Source organism: Sinocyclocheilus anshuiensis, unplaced genomic scaffold (assembly GCF_001515605.1).
Source record: "Sinocyclocheilus anshuiensis isolate Anshui unplaced genomic scaffold, SAMN03320099.WGS_v1.1 scaffold631, whole genome shotgun sequence".
In the NCBI taxonomy this organism is placed as follows: domain Eukaryota; kingdom Metazoa; phylum Chordata; class Actinopteri; order Cypriniformes; family Cyprinidae; genus Sinocyclocheilus; species Sinocyclocheilus anshuiensis.
Window position 1 is genome coordinate 1,227,363 of NW_015548268.1, and position 20,417 is coordinate 1,247,779.

The following is a 20,417-nucleotide window of genomic DNA, read 5'->3' on the forward strand; positions in this document are numbered from 1 at the left end:
TTTTGGCATAAAAGAAAAATCTATAATTTTGACCCATACAATGTATTGTTGGCTATTGCTACAAATATACCCCAGCGACTTAAGACTGCTTTTGTGCTGCAGGGTCACATATGCCAGTGAAGAACTCATGTCACCAGACTCTACATTTCATAATTTATCATCAGATTGATTAAAATAATTCATCAGTATGTGATACAAGCAATTTGATTATTGCAACTGAAATCAATAATTTTTTTTAAATATTTAAAAAATACATAAAACTGCTGACCAGCCCTGGATCAGACGTCAAATGTGCTGTTTACCTATAAAGGCTCACACAGAGCTGTGGTCAGGTGACTTGCTTTGTTTCCATGACGTCAGGTTTAATAACACGCATCATTGGCTGTGAGCGGCGTGTGGCGTCTGTGTGTTCAGAGATGATGAACACTTCACTAACCGCACACAATCGGCTCTGCAGATGTGCTGTTTGTGCTTCAGAGGAGAGAGGAAAGTGTTAGCGCTGTACCTTGCAGGCACGATACAGGTATTTCTTGTCCTGTGTGGCGTGGTAGAGCGAGAGCAAGGCGTATCCGTTCCCAGCCGTGCCGTGACAGAGTCCATAACCCTTCCTCAGTAAACCTCTCTGCCAGATCACCTCTCCACACTCAGCCGCGTCTCGCAGGTACTTCTCATCCTTGAAGACCTGAAACAACACACACGCATTGAGCTCCTACAGTTTCTGCTGCAGACTCATTTGATTTCCTCTCAGAATCAATGACAAATCAGACTTATTAAGCTTTAATTATAGCAATTACATCATTACAGTCAAATGCAATAATTGCAGACTGTGCCCTGCTATGTATATTTACTGTCATAACACTTTTGTGTGTGTGTGTGTGTGTGTGTGTGTTTATGTGTGAGTGTGTGTGTGTGAGTGTGTGTGTGTGTGTTTGTGAGTGTGTGCGTGTAAAAGCAGGTCCTGCCGTCTGTCTTCATCTGTCAGAGCTCTGGTGTAAAAGTTGCTGGAGGAAAAATTCACTTTCCAAATATAACGCATGCTCACATAACACATAACACATGCTTCCAGTCCTCAGGCAACCCACAAGTCAGAGATAAAGACACAGACGGACACAAAACGAGAAAGAGAGAGAAACACGACCCATATGTTCATTCTACAGTGATGGAGAGAGAAAATAAACTCATTAAAAGTGCACAGACTCTTTCACACAATAAAAGTATTTTTTCTGATTCTATCTTACTACATATTTAAATGTGTGAACAAAGTCAAGTCAAACTTTTATGCGCAAGTGCAACATTTTTAAATATCACTAAGATGCCTGATAAAAAATAAGGTTATTATGTTTTAAAAATGTGACTCTGTAAGTGAGCACTAGATGTCACTGTGGGCTGCTGTATGAAGAAATAAACTCACACATGACCTTAAGAATGAGACAGACAGACAGCGAGACAAATGTATGCCATTTATTCCCGTTTCACTTCAATGGCAGATATCAGTCTCTCCACAGAGAGAACGAGCTGTTTTTTCCACATCATAAAGGCGCATAACAGGATATTGTATTTATGAAAAACAGAGCCCATGTATAGAAATGCATGAGTGCAATATCTGCTGTAAATCTTGATGTGGTGTGATCATGCTATATACATTTCTATAAATGAATGTAAACTATGAGTATATTCATATACTCTTGAATGTGTACTGAGATGATGACGGTTTGTGTGTGTGTGTGTGTGTGTGTGTGAGAGAGAGAGAGTCACTCACTTTATGAGTCATGATGAGCATATGCAGCACTCCAGGAGCTCCGTGACACCAGTGCACCAGTCTGTCCGTCTCGTTGCTGAGGGATGATGGGTAATTGCCCGACCGGAACTTCTTGTGCCGCACGTAATCCACACTGGGCCGAACCAGCTCATTCAGAGTGTCCTGACTGACTTTAGCACTCGGCTGTGAAGAAAGACAAAGTTAGACTGAAAATGTAGTTTTAAACATACTAAAAAACAAAACAAAACAAAAAAAACTTTTTTTTTGTCTATATTGAAGAATTGAATAAAAAAACAGTATGAATAGCCTTCTTTTCTGAATTAAATTTCATTTTGTTATTTTTGGGGAGGCATAAAGTCAAAAATATCTAAGTGAAACTGTCCTGATATCATATAAGAAAAAAGCCTCATTAAAAGATTGAAATGAATGAAAAGAAAATTGTATTACTCCAAGTACCTTTGCACAATATTTTATTATTATTTCTTATAAAGAAAAAGCAATAAAGCAGTTTTGTTACATTTATTTATTTAAAATCAAATATTTGAAAAGGTTTTACCATATGGCGCAAACAAGAAAGGTATGTGGTGCAACTGACATTTAGAACATATTAAAATATCAAATAATTTGACCTTTTTATGTCATGTTGTAAAATGTCATGTTGAGTGACTTCTCAAAAGCATAATGACATTTATGAATGAATAAAATATGTTAAAACCATATGAAAGCAACATGAATATGCATTTGCAAGAACTTCTCTTCTTAGGATTTTATCTAGGATTTTTTTTTTCTATGGCACAGATGTTTTTTCGAACAGCATGTGTATTTTAATGGCACAGATTTCTGAAAAATGAAATGATATCTGGAGTGTTCAGCACAGCACCATCAAGCCTGTAGCTACAGATGCATTAAATGGTTCATTTCTGTTAAGACCCACATACATCAATATGTATGTAATATTTCTCATTCATAGTGTCCACTTACAGCAGTTAAAGAGTGCAGTGCTGTGTCAGAGTGAGTTTAAGGACGTGAGGCTTGATAAAGCACTGAAGGCTCCCACTGAGCTACAAGAGCTGCTGCTGTCCGAGTTATTAAAGACTAAAGGAACGCTTCGCACAGATCCTCTAACACTGCTGCTGCTACTAACTGGAGTTCATTTCTGCAGGAAAATGCCCTTTAATAAAAGCACAGCTGGATCTGTTGCTGTCACTGATATTACACTCGTTTGCAGCCCCACAGGTTACTTTTACAGTTTCAGCAAAGCAAACGAACGCAGCACCATCACGACGACACAAATATTGACATGCTGCGGTGTGAGAGCGGTGACGCTGGACATCTGCGTCACCATGACGCACGCTCCCGTTGCCTTGCTAACCACTAGCACGCCACACCCAATCAGCTCGCTGCTCCTCCCGCCAGCAGCTGCAGCAAACTTCACAGCTGTTTCTCATTTGAGTTAACACACAACACTGAGACTGAGCTCATCTCTACTGCTTCATGCTGTTCTTATTTTAATATTAGTGTTACCTGCTCACCAGCTGTTCAGACAGGCAGCACGAATGATCCCGCCTGTCTGATGTTCAATTATACTGTCAATGTACTAGCTTAGCATTCCGCTAATCAATTAACGCTAGCCAGTTAATCTGCTTTCTTAGCCTATACCCAAAGCAAATCTTCAATTATACCATTCAGTGTTCTATTTTAGCATTCTGCTAGTCAATTAATCTGCTATCTTAGACTATACCCAACGCAAAAGTTCAATTATACTACTCAGCATACTATCTTAGCATTCCGTTAGCCGGCTAATCTGCTAGCTTAACCTATTCCCAACACAAATGTTCAATTATACTACTCAACATACTATCTTAGGATTCTGTTAGCCGGTTAATTTGTTAGCTTAGCCTATTCCCAACACAAATGTTTTTTTTTTTATCCTGCTCAGCATACGCTAATCTGCTATCTTAGAATATTCCTAACACAAATGTTCAATTATACTACTCAACATACTATCTTAGCATTCCGTTAGCCAGCTAATAGGCTAGCTTAACCTATTCCCAACACAAATGTTCAATTATACTACTCAACATACTAGCTTAGCATTCTGTTAGCCGATTAATCTGCTAGGTTAACCTATATCCAACACGAATGTTCAATTATACTACTCAACATACTAGCTTAGCATTCTGTTAGCCGATTAATCTGCTAGGTTAACCTATATCCAACACGAATGTTCAATTATACTACTCAACATACTAGCTTAGCATTCTGTTAGCCGATTAATCTGCTAGGTTAACCTATATCCAACACGAATGTTCAATTATACTACTCAACATACTAGCTTAGCATTCTGTTAGCCGATTAATCTGCTAGGTTAACCTATATCCAACACGAATGTTCAATTATACTACTCAACATACTATATTAGCATTCCGTTAGCCAGCTAATCTGCTAGTTTAGCCTATTCCCAACACAAATGTTCAATTATACTACTCAACATACTATCTTAGGATTCTGTTAGCCGGTTAATTTGTTAGCTTAGCCTATTCCCAACACAAATGTTTTTTTTTTTATCCTGCTCAGCATACTGCAAATATTCAATTATACCACTCAGCATTCGAGCTTAGCATTCTGCTACCTGGTTAGTTTGTTAAATTAGTCTATACTTGACACAAAAGGTTAAATTATACTTCTTTTATACGCCTTGTGTTTTTGTTTAAGATTGGCCTACGCGACTCAGTTCAACAGTTCCAATGACACCAGTCAGCAGCAGACACATTTTCTTCAGTAAATATTAGAAGTGTTTTGCCACCCTGTTGCAGTTCAGACAGCCTAACACTGCATTTGCTGGGAGCCTAAAAGGTTCCTTCTTCCAGTGCATGTGGAGATGACAGATTTCCGAACAGAGGCTTCATGTCGCCAGAGGCTGGAGAAGAGAGGACAGACAAAGAGGAAAAAGGATGCCTCCCTTCTCACACAGCACTGAATTACAGCACAAAGAAAACTCTCCCAATGCACCAAAACAACTCTCCCTCTCAGAGAACGATCTGCTATTCCTGCTGTTTCGCGATGTTTAATGTAAGCACTGAGCTAGTTATAACCCTGCCGCACTTCACCACCGTGAAGCTCTATTGCCTCAAATTACATCACAATTCTCCGGGGTTTGATTCTAAACAGCCAGCTGTCATTCAGAAACCACCGCGCTACGTCTCTGTTAGTGCCGCTGCCATAGAGCAGACTAGATCATTTACTACTGCCACGTGCGCTACTGCACGGGATGAAAAATGAGGCATTTTAGTGCTTTTCGCCTCCGCTTTTCACTGTATAGCCTGGAAATGGTCCATAAAGATGTAGCTTACATAGGAGCCGCCTGCATATGGGGTCTTATAAGGCTTCAGGGAAACCCATTAGAGGAGGCAGTGGTAGCAAGAGGATTAAACTTCATAGGAAGCTGTAAAGACGTATGCTAATGCTAGCAGACGACGTTGCATTCTGGGATGCTTTTTGAAGGAGCATTGACAGGGTTCTCAGGTATGCCAGGCTACACTTTAAGTGTGTCCAAACATCTAAATATCAATGCAATTGCTCTGGAATGGCTTTAAAATGGTGATTTTTTTCACTCAGAGGAGCCATAATTTGGAGCAAACATCTACTGCAGCCAAGTAGATTTGAAATATTGACACAGACAGTTCAAAATAACTCCCTCACGGAAAGAGAATAAAGACGCACCAATATTAAAATCCTGACCAATATCAACAAGCTAATAATTATTGTCATGCTATGAACATTAACCAACAAATGTCTGATATTATAAATTTTTTACTATTCTATTCTATATGCTATTACTATTTAAAATAAAACATTAAAAGCTAAACCGAATCATTTTAAATGCTAAGTGAATTTAGGCTTTACAACATTATAATGTACAGTAAAAAAATTGACATTCAATTTTACGATTTACTAAAGATTTAGTTTAATAGTGTTATTAAACTATTTGTGACCATAAGTGACCATGAGAGTCATCTTAAGTGACCATAATATGATAGCAATAGATGATGAAATGGGGAAATGAGCATGCACTTTATTAAACATCCAGATTAACTACTAATTTAAATAAAAAATTAAATTCTTATATATCATTCTGTCACCATTTTCCCTGGTGTACCTCAAGGATCCATTCTTGGTCAACTTTTATTTATAATCTTGCTTCCTCTTGGTCAGATCATTCAGCGTCATGGTCTGAACTTCCATAGCTATGCTGATGATACACAAATCTATCTTACTCTCCAGCCCAATTCTGTTTTCCTCCCCCTTCCATCACTTCCTGTCTACAAGATCGCAATGCATGGATGGCTGAAAACTTCTTAAAACTGAATACAGACAAAACAGAAATCATGTTAGTAGGTTTTAAATCCCTAAATCTCCTCCCAACATGACATCTCCATTCATACTGACGGAGTTACAGTAAATTACCCATTATACAGAATATTATTTGATTCTAAAATACGTTTTGAACCTCATATCAGCCAGCTTGTTAAACTCTGTTTCTTCCACCTTCGCAACATTGTTTCATATACAACCTTCACTAAATAAATCTCAAAGATGCCGAAACGGTTATTCGTGCTTACATAACCATAACCATCATCACCATCTGACTGCCTGTTCACTTTGTTGTTTCTAGATTGTATACCTCTATTATTTGTGTTATTTAGCAATATTATGTCAAATGTCCTTGGGTTCTTGAAAGGCACTATATAGAAATACATTATTATTATTATTATTATTATTATTATTATATCATGCTTCCCTAAAAAGAACAGACTTAAAGACAATTTGTGCTTGTAAAAAGCTTTCGGAACACTGGAAGCACATTCAAATTATGTGATTTCATAAGGTCGCTTAATTTAACGTCAACACAAGCTTCACAAATATAGAATTTAGAAATAAAGGAATCACTACTGTCAGATCACCAATTAGTACAAACTTTCTACTGTCATTTATTCTATAGTACGATTATTTGATGAATAGAAAGTTCAAAAGAACAGCATTTATTTGAAATAGAAATCTTATTATAAATGTCTTTACTGTCACTTTTGATCAATATAACCTGTCCCTGCTGAATTGCAGTATTCTTTAAACTAACATGTGAACAGTAGTGTGTCCCTGCTTGACTCTTTGCTTGGAGTCACAATTTGATCACAGATCTGCATCTTTAAACACTGATGTGATTAAAACTTCACTAAAGGGGTTCGATATTAAAACTTAATTTACTTAAATTAAGCGGTGTTATCTGTCTCACAGAGGGCAGAAGGGTGCAGTGTCTGCATTAAAATCAGCTTCTTAAAAATGTGAACGATGCATTTGTGCGGCCCTCAAATCTGGGCTAAACGCATGCCATAGTCTTTCCGGGCAGACGTCCAACAAATTCTGTTTACAGATCAACATCTTAAAGTTCAAGATAAATTATTCATCACCTCTGCGGACCTCTAATCAATCTTACAGCAGACTGCTGTTAACTTTAGCTAATATAAGAAAGAGTACAAGAGTAAGCAGCTATTTTAAAAGAAGGAAAAAATCAACTATTTCCTCCGCTGTTTTTCAATGCCTCTTGCAGTCGGTTATTCTTGAATAGATTACTTAACGTTGCATCCATCAAATAATTGAAAATGTGTTGCATGTGACAGAGAATGCTCCCTGATGCAAAAGCGAGGTGGCTGGGGGTGGGGGGGGGAATCATTTCTGCGCACTGTGATCTACAGCTGCACAATCAGCTATTTTAAAGACAAGAAATTAATGGAACAAAGCGTTCAAACAAAAAGGCAACACTGGCATGTTTTCTGGAAGCCTCAGAAGGTTTGAGCTGGTGTGAACCCTGACAGTGTTTAAGTTGTGTTTGGTTCAAGCCCTTCCTTGTTCTTGTAAAAGGCAAAATCAAGGCACACTGTAACTGATTGCACATTAGGGCCGGCCGACATAGAAAACAGTTACAATATATTTTTGTGTTTGCCATTAAAAATTAAACAACCGTGTGAATATCATATATTTAATATACAGTATATATATGAATATTTAATATAATGTATAATATATAGAATATGAATGTGTGGCACACTCCTTGTGCCAAAACTTGCAAAAAATCTTGCTTTTCACTGGAGGAAGTGTTATTATGGATTATAGACTCGTATTTTAGTTAAAAATGTCTTAATGCTGGATTTGTTTCAGCTTTTGTCTTCTCCAGATGTTAACTGATGGACTGGAGTGCTGTGGATTACTTGTGGATTATTGTGATGTTTTTATCAGCTGTTTGGACTCTCATTCTGACGGCACCCATTCACTGCAGAGCATCCATTGCTGAGACACTGATGCAATGCTACATTTCTCCAAATCTGATGAAGAAACAAACTCATCCTAATCTCAGATGGCCTGAAGGTGAGGATATTTTTAACAAAATTTTCATTTTTGGGTGAACTATTGCTTTAAGCAAAATCAGGTTCAAGGAAAATTTGACTTCCATTTGTTGCACATTATCTATAAAATTTAATTAATTCAAAGAATAACAACAAAATCAGAGTCAGACGTACAAAGATACCAGTTTGACTTAAGCTCAGATTGTTGTTATTGACACTGTGCATAAATTACACATGGCATTACAAAACTACAACAATCATTTTGCAATAAAACATGCATCTGCGGATCAATCTGCTTGGCACTCATTAGGACCAGCTGTAATTAGTGATAGGCCTAGAGACTAGCTTTAAAGGAGACATATTATGCCCCTTTTTACAATATGTAATCTAAGTCTCTGGTGTCCCCAGAATGTGTCTGTGAAGTTTCAGCTCAAAATACTCCACAGATCATTTATTATATCATTTTGAAAATGCCTATTTTGAGTGAAAGCAGAAACAGCTGTTTTTCGGGCCTGTCTCTTTAAATGCAAATGAGCTGCTGCTCCCCGCCCCCTTTTCCAGAATAGAGCTGCGCCATTACAGCTCAGACCTGCTAAAATCATCTGTTTTGGTTCTGATTATCATGTTTATCGTGCTGAAATCATGCATTTTAAACCATAAGAGTTTAAACTTCTGATATATGGTTTTCTGAGCGCACACATCCGAAGCACACGCACAGACACCGGGGACCTGATTATAGCACTTAACACCTGGAAAAGTGTTCTCATCTCATTCAGCAATGCATTCATCATATGTCCGTGATTAGTTACGACTCTCAGCTGCTGCACAAAGACTTCAGAAACCTTTGGACTGACAGGACAAGAGTGGACCCAAGATGAATGCTGGTAATTAACAATTTGTTAGCAGCAGATATAATCACAACATCAAATGAATAGATGCTTCACTGCCAGATACAACAGACCTATAAACAAGGATGGGAGTCATAAGGAATTTAATGATTCAAGTTCTGATTCTTTAATGCTTCCATTAATGATTATTTTACTACTTTTGTGAAAACGTTTGGAAAAGATGCAAGTCCTATTGCACACATTACCCTCAGCAGCCCAGTTCCATATGATGAGTTCATTACAAAAAGTGTGTTTGCAAACACTTTAAAACGATGTCAGTCTTACCTGCATGAGCATGTAGTAAATGCCTGCCAGACCATGAGCTGCTCCCACATACTGTTTCTTATGCCACTCGTACAGCAGCGGGCAGCGCTCGGCTTTCTTCTCCTCTTTAGACAAGTTCTTCCCTGACTCCAGAACAGCGGTCACCACCTTGGAACAAGAGAGAGCGCACTGGGATCAGATAATGGTCTTGTTGTGGATCAAAGCGTCGGTCACTTTCCAGTAATCAGCAGGTTTATTCACAGCGGTTCAGCAAGGGTTAAAGAACTGATTAAAATACGCCGTCAGCAAATGCAAAGTAACCAAATGACTGCACTGCAGCAATGCCACGGTGAAACCTAACAGAACTGTCAAAAAGGCTGCAAATGTCACGTCTGGGCTATAAAATGTGCTAGCAAAGACTATCATTAGGAGAAACTATGTATTCAGAATGTGCATAATAGTGAAAACCACAAACTGCTGTATGGAAAACAGTCATGCATGGATTCTTCAATTCTCCTTTTGTGTTGAACAGACTAAATAACAACATGAGGGCAGGTAAATAATGACATTTGTCATTTTTGGGTGAACTATTCTTTAAAAAAAGACACACTGAAGAACATACCGGACCATCTTTGTAAATGTTTGACACAAACAACAAGCACACACCTTTTACACACCTTTATTAGAAGTACTGTTTAATGTACTGCATGTAATGTATAATGTACATTAACATAAAATTTACTAAGTTTACAAAATCTTGGATAAAAGATACAAATCAAAAACACATCACAAAACCAGACAAAAATAAAAGTTAAACATCCAAAAAAAAACAAAGCCTAAAAAACTCACGAAACATAACCCTAAATAAATCAAAAAACAAACCCTAAATACATAAAAAACCCAACAAAACAAACCCTAAATAAATCAAAAACCCAACAAAACAAACCCTAAATAAATCAAAAACCCGACAAAACAAACCCTAAATAAATCAAAAACCCGATAAGACAAACCCTAAATAAATCAAAAACCCAACAAAACAAACCCTAAATAAATCAAAAACAAACCCTAAATAAATAAAAAACCCAACAAAACAAACCCTAAATAAATCAAAAAACAACCCCTAAATACATAAAAAACCCAACAAAACAAACACTAAATAAATCAAAAACCCAACAAAACAAACCCTAAATAAATCAAAAAACAAACCTAAATACATCCACCACAACAAAACACCAAATCAGAAACCCAACTAAACAAGCAAACCCACTGAAAGGTTTTGATTGTGTCTGGCAAACCTGATTAAAATGTGGAAATGAAATGAAGTGAAATGAGATGAGATGAAATGCCGCCCACAGCTTTCTGAACCTCATTCTCTGCAGTTCAGAGAGAGAGACACATGACGGATGAGATCAGACACGACACACGGCTCTCCGAGAGTGCAAAGCTGCGTCATCTGGGGAGCACTGCAGCGACAGACGGACAAATAAATCTGCCTAGTCATGAAGCAGAAGACGACAGATCAACTAGGAAGTGATAGATCGAGGGAGAAGAGGAGCAATGAGAGCAGATACAAGCAGTGAAAAACAGATTCAAAACCAGATTCGGAGTAATTGCATTTGCAGATAACGACGCTGAGGCTATTTCAGGCAATGGACCACCATACTGGGCAACGTGCATTCAGCACAAGCTATAGATTTACCCAGGGATAAGAACGACCTCCGGTCAGCAAAGATGAGGCTACAGCACTGTGCATACTTCAGCGTGATCAGCTACGATACATCACCTACTGAGATGAAGACTGCAGTCACTGGAGAAGCATCTGAAGTTACTATCAAACAATCTATTTTCAGATGCAATCAACTGAGAGCAAAAAGACTATTACTGTGTGTGTCATCTGGAGTATTCATCATGCTATAAAGACTAATTAATTAAAATCATAAAAATGATACAATTTAACAAAAAATTATTAAAAGTTTAACAAAAAAAAATCAATTTTTAGGGCCTCAAGAAATATGTTTTATATTTTTCACAAATTCGGTGTGTTCAGTTTTAATGGTCTAATTAAATATTAAAAATAAAAAAAACATGATTTTGATCTATTCATTCAAAATCTGCCAAATTCCGTGACATTCTCCTTTACTCCATTTTTATGACTGCATTCTGTGGCAATCATAGGTCCCTAATATTGTGTATAACTACTTGTTTTTATTAAAATCAATATTTTTATGCTTGTTCATTTGATTATCAACTAACCACTGTGCAGTATTTACAGTATTTTGTAAACAGTTTTATTAAGGGATATACAGTACGTTACTGCAATCTCACACTGCAGCACATCTGTTAGTTTACTATATGGGTGTGCGATATGGCAAAAATATCATATCACGATCAGCAATAATTAACGTCTGTTTCTGTGCATATGCACTAGTGTCAGTTTTGACATGAAAAGCAGTTATCAACCATAAAAAGACCCAGACGTTCTATAAAAAAAAAAGGGGAGGACAAATTGTGGCCCAAATCATGCAACACAAACACATTACTGTCCTTCATCTTGCTCCTCTCGTCTGCCCACATACACTGAGAAACTGGACACTGGCCAACGCACAGAGACTATAATGAATGACATACAGTAAAGCAGCCCACGAGAGGCTAAGCATTTACAGTGCAGGTCAGAGGATTAATGCATCTGCTGCAGACACACACACACACACTCTAGAGACGCAAGCAGACAGAAGAAGATGAGCATTTTTATCAATGGATGCATTGTAAAGTATTTTATCAATGCAAGTTTTACTGCCTGTTGTACTTTTCGTGTTTATGTATGAATAGAAAGCAGCTTTGCTCATGAATAGCGTGAGAATCACCTTGGCGATGGTGACCTCGTCCACCGCGTCTGGCCCGATTTCTTTGCTGACGTACAGCAGGGCGTAGAGGTATCCGGCTCGTCCGTACAGGAGTTCATCAGGAATGTCTGAGTCTGGACTGAGCACTGAATGCTGGAGCTGGAGCAGTCTGAACCACAGGACAGGAGGAGAACCAGTTATAACCTCTGCAGCACAATACTGACCTCAGCACACTGACAACAGGCTAAATAATACGTTTACCAAAGACTTTGTGCATCACGTCTGTTAAATGCAACAGCCATCGCGTTTCTGTGTTGCTACTGATAGGACTTTAAAAAAAATAGAATTTATCTCAAATAAGTAGATTCGATTTTTTTTTTTTTTACATTGTTTGCCTTATTTTAAAAAAATATTTTCAGAAATATCTGACAGAGTATATCATATATTTTCAGACACAAAACTTAAAAAAGTTAATATTTTAATTTATAACGAAGTATGAAACTGTCAGATGATTTGCGTCAATGATAGTGTCATGTAATCATGATTAAATAAAGAGTTAAGAGTTAAAATGGTTAATTTATGTAAAGAACATTCCAGCAATCCCTTCTGATTAATTTCACAGTGAAAATGTTGATATTTAAAAAATTAAGATTACTTTTAGATTTGCAGATACATTGTGGAATATGTTCTGTTCTTTGTCTCAGTTATCAGCACTGAATCCCAATATATATATATATTTTTTACAGATTTTTTTTTCTTATTTGTATAAGAAAAAGAAGTCTCTTCTGCTCACCAAGGCTGCATTTATTTGATCAAAAATTCAGTAAAAATTTTGAAATATTATTACAGTTTAAATCAGCTGTTTTCTAAGTGAATATCTGTTAAACTGTAATATATTTCTGTGATGCGCAGCTGTATTTTCAGCATCATTACTCCAGTCTTCAGTGTCACATGATCTTCAGAAATCATTCTAATATGCTGATTTGCTGCTCAACAAACATTTCTGATTATTATCAATGTTGAAAACAGTTGTGCTGCTCAATATTTTTGTGGAAACTGTGATACATTTTATTTTTCAGGATTCACAGATGAATAGAAAGTTCAAAAGAACAGCATTTATTTGAAATTGAAATCTTTTGTCACATTATAAATGTCTTTAATATATTTTTTTTTTTTAATCAATTTAATGCGGCCTTGATGAATAAAAGTATTAATTTATATAAAAAAAATAAAAAAAACTACTCACCCCAAACCTTTGCATGGTAGAATATATCTGCATTATATCAAGCACCCTACTCTCTGGTTTAATCTAGACATTAAAAATACACACAAATAAGTTTAATGTAATTTGAACAATATGTAGCATTTCTTCTTCTGTTGTTGTTTTTTTTTCTCCTTAACCTAAACCTGTGTTTGAACAATGCAATGAATTGCGAGCACTTTGAGGGCAGTGCTGGATGAGGGTTTGCAGGATATGTAATCAGGCTCGTGCTGAGAGCTGCAGTCGAGCAGACGATCTATCAGAGAGAGTACAGAGAGCACAGCACGCCGCCGCTGAATAACACACGGACACACGAGAGCCAGAGCGTTTCACTACCGCACACAGACACGCCTCAGAGGAGCAAAGGTCATTTCCACCTCCAGCTCTTCGATCAGAATCAGTGTTCTCCTCACCGCTATTCTGCCATCAGATGAAGCGTATGAGTGCAGGACAAACTCTAGTGCGTCAGGGGCCGATGACAATTTCTAGAAATCATAGAGGCTAATAATGCAGTTTAGTGACAGCATATCAAATGTAGACTAATACTGTAAATATGAAGTTAAAAGCGTCAGCGTCATTGAATCAACACATCAAACACATGCTGGTTTGGTCTGGCCAACACCGATGGATGGAGTTTTGGTTTCTTTGGCTTGTTTAGTTGGGGACGCTTGACTGATTGCACAGACACTATTGAAGAGAGCTGAACTGCATGATCACATGAATCATCAATGAACTGACTTTAGCTGAAAAATGACTCTGTTATTGTCTTCTTGCATTATTGACAAACTATTTTCCTGTTTGACTCTGTAAAGCTGCTTTAACACAATCAGTATTGTATAAAGCGCTATACAAATAAAGGTGACTTGAATCATTCATTCAAACGATTCATTCAAACGGCTGATTCATTCAAAAACAATGAGTTAATGAGTGAGTCATTGAATCATTGACTCACTCGATTCATTCAAAACCATGGATTCATTCAGTAATGAAACACCGCTGTGCGATGATGAGAGACGCTCAACAGTTCTGCTGTGGCTTTGATTGGAACTCCTTTATCTTTTTTTAACTCAACATTAACTTCTTGTTTATTGAACTGTTGTATTAGTATCAGCACACATTTGCAGCGGTGTAGATATTGTGGAGAAACAGCACTCTTGCTGGTGTGATATTGCTAAACTACATCATATGATATAAATATAAGAGGGTGATTTTTTCCTCATATCTTGAATTTTAGGCTCATATAACTGCATTCTGAATAGACTCCATCAGTCAGTCAGTCGTCCTGCATCATGATAAAATTAACACATTTAATCATGCCTCCTGACTGTAAGAGTGGATTTTCCAATGACTAGGTTAATTCAAGTTTTGTTCACCACTTTTTTTTGCAAAACCACAGATAGCTTCCCCAACCACACTTCCAGAGAGCAGGCAGTGGAAGCAACCAGAGAAAGCCAAAGATTAAATAGACAAACAAGAGAGTTAGAAATGCTCCTTACTTCATGAGGCACTCCTGGGACTCGGTCTGGTTCTTTAAGTGGTGGTGAACGACTGCGCCTACAGCTAGAGGCCCGGCGTCTCCACACAAAAAGCTGACGCGCCGTCCGTTCAGGTTCCTCAGCGCACGTTTGACATAATCCAGAGCCCGCTGCAGATGCGAGGCCTCCTGCGTCACTCGATACAGCTGCAGGTACAGCAGGGCTATGCCTGCCAATGACAATCACCTTACAAAGCATTTACCCCTACTACAGCATATTCAAAACATCGAACATTCAACTTTACTATTTATTATTTCCCATTCATTTCATACTAGGTTTTGCAATTTTCTTGCCACATCTGATAAATTTAGATTTTGAATACAAATAAAATAAACCCCAATTTTCTAGAAATAACATTAAATAAACAAAAAAAAGAAATAAATATTATTACATATATAAATAATGTATAAAATTAAAACAAAATCATAAAATTTAACATAAATTTCACTACATTTAAATGACATAAAATCCATAAAGAATTGCCAAAATTATACTAAGTGAAGGTATCAGTCGGTAATAACTAGCCACGTTTGGACAGAATGATGGTTTGTAGTTAATTAAAATATATATTTCCAAGAGTTGGATGGTTGAGCTTCACAAATGCAGTCAATACTAAAATTTGAACACTGAATGAGATTGTTTTCTTATCTATGCTGTAGGATCCAAATAATGTTACTTTAAGAATTTAAAGGAATGTTCTTTTTTTTTTTCCAAACAAAAAATTAACAGCACACCAATTTATACTCTATTCTGGGTATAAATAAAGTCCATAAATCTCATTACTTTAACTGCTTGATATTCACCTGACCAGCCTGTGTAGGTGGAAAAATCATGTGGATCTGCAGTCTTCAGGCCCTCCTCCATCTGTTGAAGAAGATCTGTGATCTTGCTTTGCACTTTCTTCTGAAAGGCATCGCTGATCTACTCTCAGGGAAGGGGAAAAAAAGAGTTTGTAAGTAAGCTTCTAAGCTTCATTTGGCAAACAGTTGTTTTACTAACGAGTTCACATAAAGAGACACTGGCACTGAGTAATTTACAGCATTGTGTTCGAAAATGTTGCGGGCCAAATACAGAGCCCTGTGGAACCTCCATCATAAAATTCTAAATATATGCATATGCATACCCATGCGTCAATGTAAACTGTACTTTAGAGACTTCTTTGGCCCTGCAATGCAACATCTCAGTTCAGCCTCGAGGCACTGCTCGGAGAACCACTGATAATATTACACAGAGTCATTTCACAAATATTTGCAAACGTTTAACAATAAAGTCACAAAGAGACTAGCTAATTGTATACCGAATCAACAGTCATCTGTGATTTGCTGACAATGGTACAAAAGGGAATGTGGCACGCACAGGATCCTGGTGTTCACCCTGATACAAAGAGCACATTTGAACACAGAAGAAAAAAGGTTCTTTTACTCAGACTGTTTACTGACACAGGGGAAAATTCATAATGTGTATTGCTATCTCTGAAGGTCTGAGTTCAATAGCTCAGGAACCTTTGCCTACACTGCAAAAAAAGCTGTTAATAAAATGCTGAAGTCAGATGATATAACTGACTCAAAATTAATAACAACTATAATAGTATATCAGTGATACTGTCTAGCTACTTTTGGACAAAATATTGGTTTGTAATGTATATTTCCCAGGGCTGAGTGATTGAGCTTACAAATGCAGTCAATGTTTAAATGTGAGTAAACATTGGAAAAAGTCAAAATTGTGTTACTTTCACTATACTAGACTTTTGCTAAGAATATGTGATGGTTTTTGCCCCATGATGCTCGGGTGCTCTGGGTGATTGTCAGGATGTTGCTATATGGTTTCTAAAGCGATCTGTGCGGTTTCTAGTGTGTTGCAATGCTGCTGTTAAGATGTTCTGCTTCTAAAACAACAAATACTGGGGAAAGCAAAGGCTTTTCTTTAATGCACACATACAAATTCTACATTACATAGAGCAAATAGCTGTTACTCAAAAATACCGATGAGCATTCTAATGCGTTAACTTTGCTGAGCATAGAGGCCTGCTGCTGTCTGAAGAAAATTAAATAATAAGATGTATTTCTGCAGAGATCCACAGCACAGGAATGACTGACAGCTGAGAGACCCTGCTGAACCAGAGACATGAGAAGCGAACCATCAACCACTGCTGGGAATACAAAGAGAAAATCAGCACAAATCTTCTGCTCTTTCCTCCACAATGGAGAAAACAGAGATCAGACAGTAATACCATGATAATCTGATATACCGCATGTGCTGAATGATTGCCATAATCATGTACCATGTTTTTTTTTACATGGCTCTCCAGTGTAGTTCAAACAATAGCATGGTTCTTTCATAGTGGATGTCCAAATAACCATAGCAACCACAGCTTTTGATCAAGATGCCAAAAAAAATTGTGCTACACATTTTGTGACACTACAGTTTCACAAGCCTGTTCCTGCCATGGAATTAAAACAAGGTAATTGCTAATTTTTTTATATTGCAATTCGAACTTTGTTTTTGTTTTTCTCTCAGAACTGCAAGACATAAACACATTTTTTCTTACAATGTTGAGTTTACATCTCGCAATTCTGACTTTTTCTTGTAATTCTAAGTTAAGTATACATATCGCAAATCAGTTTTTTTTTTTCTTTGAATTCTGAGTTTAAGTATTGCGATTGTTTTTTTGTTGTTGTTGTTGTTGTTTTTTTCACTGTGGAATAAAAAATAAAATTCTGACTTTAGCTTATATCTCACAAATCTGTTTTTACATCTCGTAATTTTGACTTTACGTCTTGTAATTCTGACTTTACATCTTACAAATCAGAGGGGGTTTTTTTTCTTTGAATTTTGAGTTTGTATCTTGTAATTCTTATATTTTGCAATTTTTTGGAATAAAAAAAATGTAATAAACAACTGTTTAACTCCCAATTCTGCCTTTTCTCTGAATCCTGAGTTTATATCTTGCAATTCTGAGAATTGTAAGAAAAAAGTAAAAATAGTGAGATTAAAAGTCACATTTTTATCTCTCTATTTTTTTTTTTATTCTGTGGTGGAAACAAGATTCCATGCATCTTAAATGAACATAAAAGCAAATGTGAGTTGTGTTCGCCTGTGCAAACATCACCATCGTGATGCTAGGGTGTTGTGAGTGGTCGTCAGGGTGTTGTTATGCAGTTGCTAGGGTGTTGTGAAGGGTTGCTAGGGTTTCCAGCTCAGCGCTAAGCACAGCAGCTATGGCCCTGTCCCGATGTGCACTGCAGACTTGCAGTGACATACACTAGCAGTCAAAGTTTGGAATAAAGATGTTTTCATATTTTCATGAAAGAGTCTCTCCTGCTCACCAAGGCTGCACTTATTTAATCAAAAATACAGTAAAAACTGTAATATTATGAAATATTACAATTTAAAATAACTGTTATGTTTTGACTTTAGCAATCTTTGTTGCATTATATGCCAATGGTGACAGAACAAAAGCGGGAAAAAGCACTTTTTAAGTTTTTTTTTCTTCTTCCCAAAGTTTGCATGACTGTAACTAAGTATTAAAGATATCTTAATGCCCTTTTATATTTTATTTCTTAAACTTTTCTTTTGGTATCTTCATATTTTGATCCTATATGGTTCGGGTTCCAGAGATACTGGGATCTCAATACGGCTCCAGGAGGCTAAATAGTTAAATTGTACACATTTTAATTGGTCAAAAACCAAATGTGGGTCACTTTGCATTCCGCTGATACTTTTATTATTTTAAAGAAGAATGTCTGACAGGTATGAGCTAAGCAATTGTTTTGAAGGAGGGAAACGAGATATATTTCTAGTTTCAACATTATTTGTTCTTCAGACATTCCTCTTTGAAAGTAAAAGCATCTGTATGCAAAGTGACCCACATTTGGTTTCTTGACCATCTGTATGAACCATATAGGGCCTTAAAAATGAAGATACCAAAATAAAAGTTCGCTAAGAACTAAGATATAAAAGGATATTAAGGTGTATCTAATACTTATTGAGTTACAGGCATGCAAACTTTGGAAGAAGTGTTTTTCCCCATTTTTGAATGGTCACCATTGGCACATAATGCAACAAAGACCACTAAAGTCAACAGATTATTAACAAATAGTATTAACAACACCTTACGCTTTGTTTTCACATTCGCTTAATTTTCAACATTTCAATGGGCAAATGATTACAGTATTTCACTAGATTTGTAATGAGACGCGTTTGTAAACCTGTTCTCACAGAAGCTGGAGTCTGCAATAAAAAATAAAAAATGCTCAAGTGTTCATCGCTTGCAAGCAGGACCTAAAATTAACAGACACGCACAGAGAAAATACTGTAGAGGCACAGCACTGTTTACTGGAAGAAAAATATCAATATTGGGGTTTATATGAATATATTTCGGAATATAGGGAATTGACTGACTTCAGAAAAGTTTTGATGGCATTTTTTTTCCTTCTTACTTTAGTATAATGCATTTTAAACTAGTTAATAAGTGCAGCTGCTTTGTTTACAGTGGTAACCAGGGAAACGCTGCAGTTCTGCTGTTCCAGAAGCGCCACCTGCTGTTACAACAGACAGCTACAATCTAAGCTAAATGCATTAATAACATAAATTGTTATTAACTATTTTTAATGAATTATTAAACATATGATCTAAACAGCTACATAGACATAAACCATTTTTTTGTTTGTTTGCATATTATAATACTTATTAATGAAATTAACTAATGAGGCTGTGAAAGTGTGTTTCCAGATCACTTCATTAAATGAGTTTCTCACACGCGTCTGCTGAAAATTAGACTGATTTCATGTCTGATTTGACAGCAGCTAACATGCTAAAAACAAACCAAACAACGCGAGATCACACACCTTCCCGCCGGCGTCGAGCGGCTCGTTCGCGCCGCTGTGCTCCGCAGCGCTCGGGGACCCGGAGAGGCCCTGCTCCCGCGGCTCCCGGTCCGGGAACGGGTTGATGAAGCTGCGCTCCTCCATCTCCGACTCGGAGCCGGTGACTAGCTTCAGCCGCTTCGACATGTTCTCGCCCATCGCGACTGCGGCCCGCCAGGGACACTCTCTCTCACTACGGCAGAAACGTGTTTCGGTCCTGATGCTGCTGCTGATGATGATGACGCTGGGTGAGGCTACTGATGAAGGTCAGGAGTCACTCCGACACTCTTCGGGGCTCTGTCCCTAAAGAAAATGTGTAGTTACTTTAACAGAACCTTAATTCGAAATAGAAAATCATATTTACTGCATTTATTGGATCAAAAATATAGTAAAACAGAAATATTGTGAAATATTACAATTGAAAATAGCTGTTTTCTATGTGAATTGTTGTTAAAATGTAATTGAATGCTACTATATTTATACTTTTTTAGGATTTTTTTTTTCTCCACGTTTATTGTTTTTAGTTATTGAAGTGTTCCCTTTCAAGGGAACTTCGAACTGCATCCTCTAGGGGTCGCTATGGGGAACGCCTCGTCGTGACC

The 20,417-nt window shown here is 37.1% G+C and overlaps 1 protein-coding gene across 2 annotated transcripts in view; it reads right to left on the bottom strand.

Moving 5' to 3' along the window:
* The window catches only part of LOC107655705 (lanC-like protein 2), a 27,514-nt gene that overhangs the window by 5,629 nt on the left and 1,468 nt on the right, over positions 1–20,417 (bottom strand). For both annotated transcript variants that reach the window (XM_016443279.1, XM_016443280.1), the window contains exons 2-8: positions 19,798–20,118; positions 15,754–15,871; positions 14,912–15,119; positions 12,176–12,323; positions 9,333–9,479; positions 1,760–1,942; positions 506–682 (exon numbers count right to left, since the gene is read on the bottom strand). In XM_016443279.1, coding sequence (XP_016298765.1) covers positions 506–682; positions 1,760–1,942; positions 9,333–9,479; positions 12,176–12,323; positions 14,912–15,119; positions 15,754–15,871; positions 19,798–19,974 — 1,158 coding nt within the window. In that variant the 5' untranslated portion in view covers positions 19,975–20,118. The remainder of the gene's footprint in view (positions 1–505; positions 683–1,759; positions 1,943–9,332; positions 9,480–12,175; positions 12,324–14,911; positions 15,120–15,753; positions 15,872–19,797; positions 20,119–20,417) is intronic.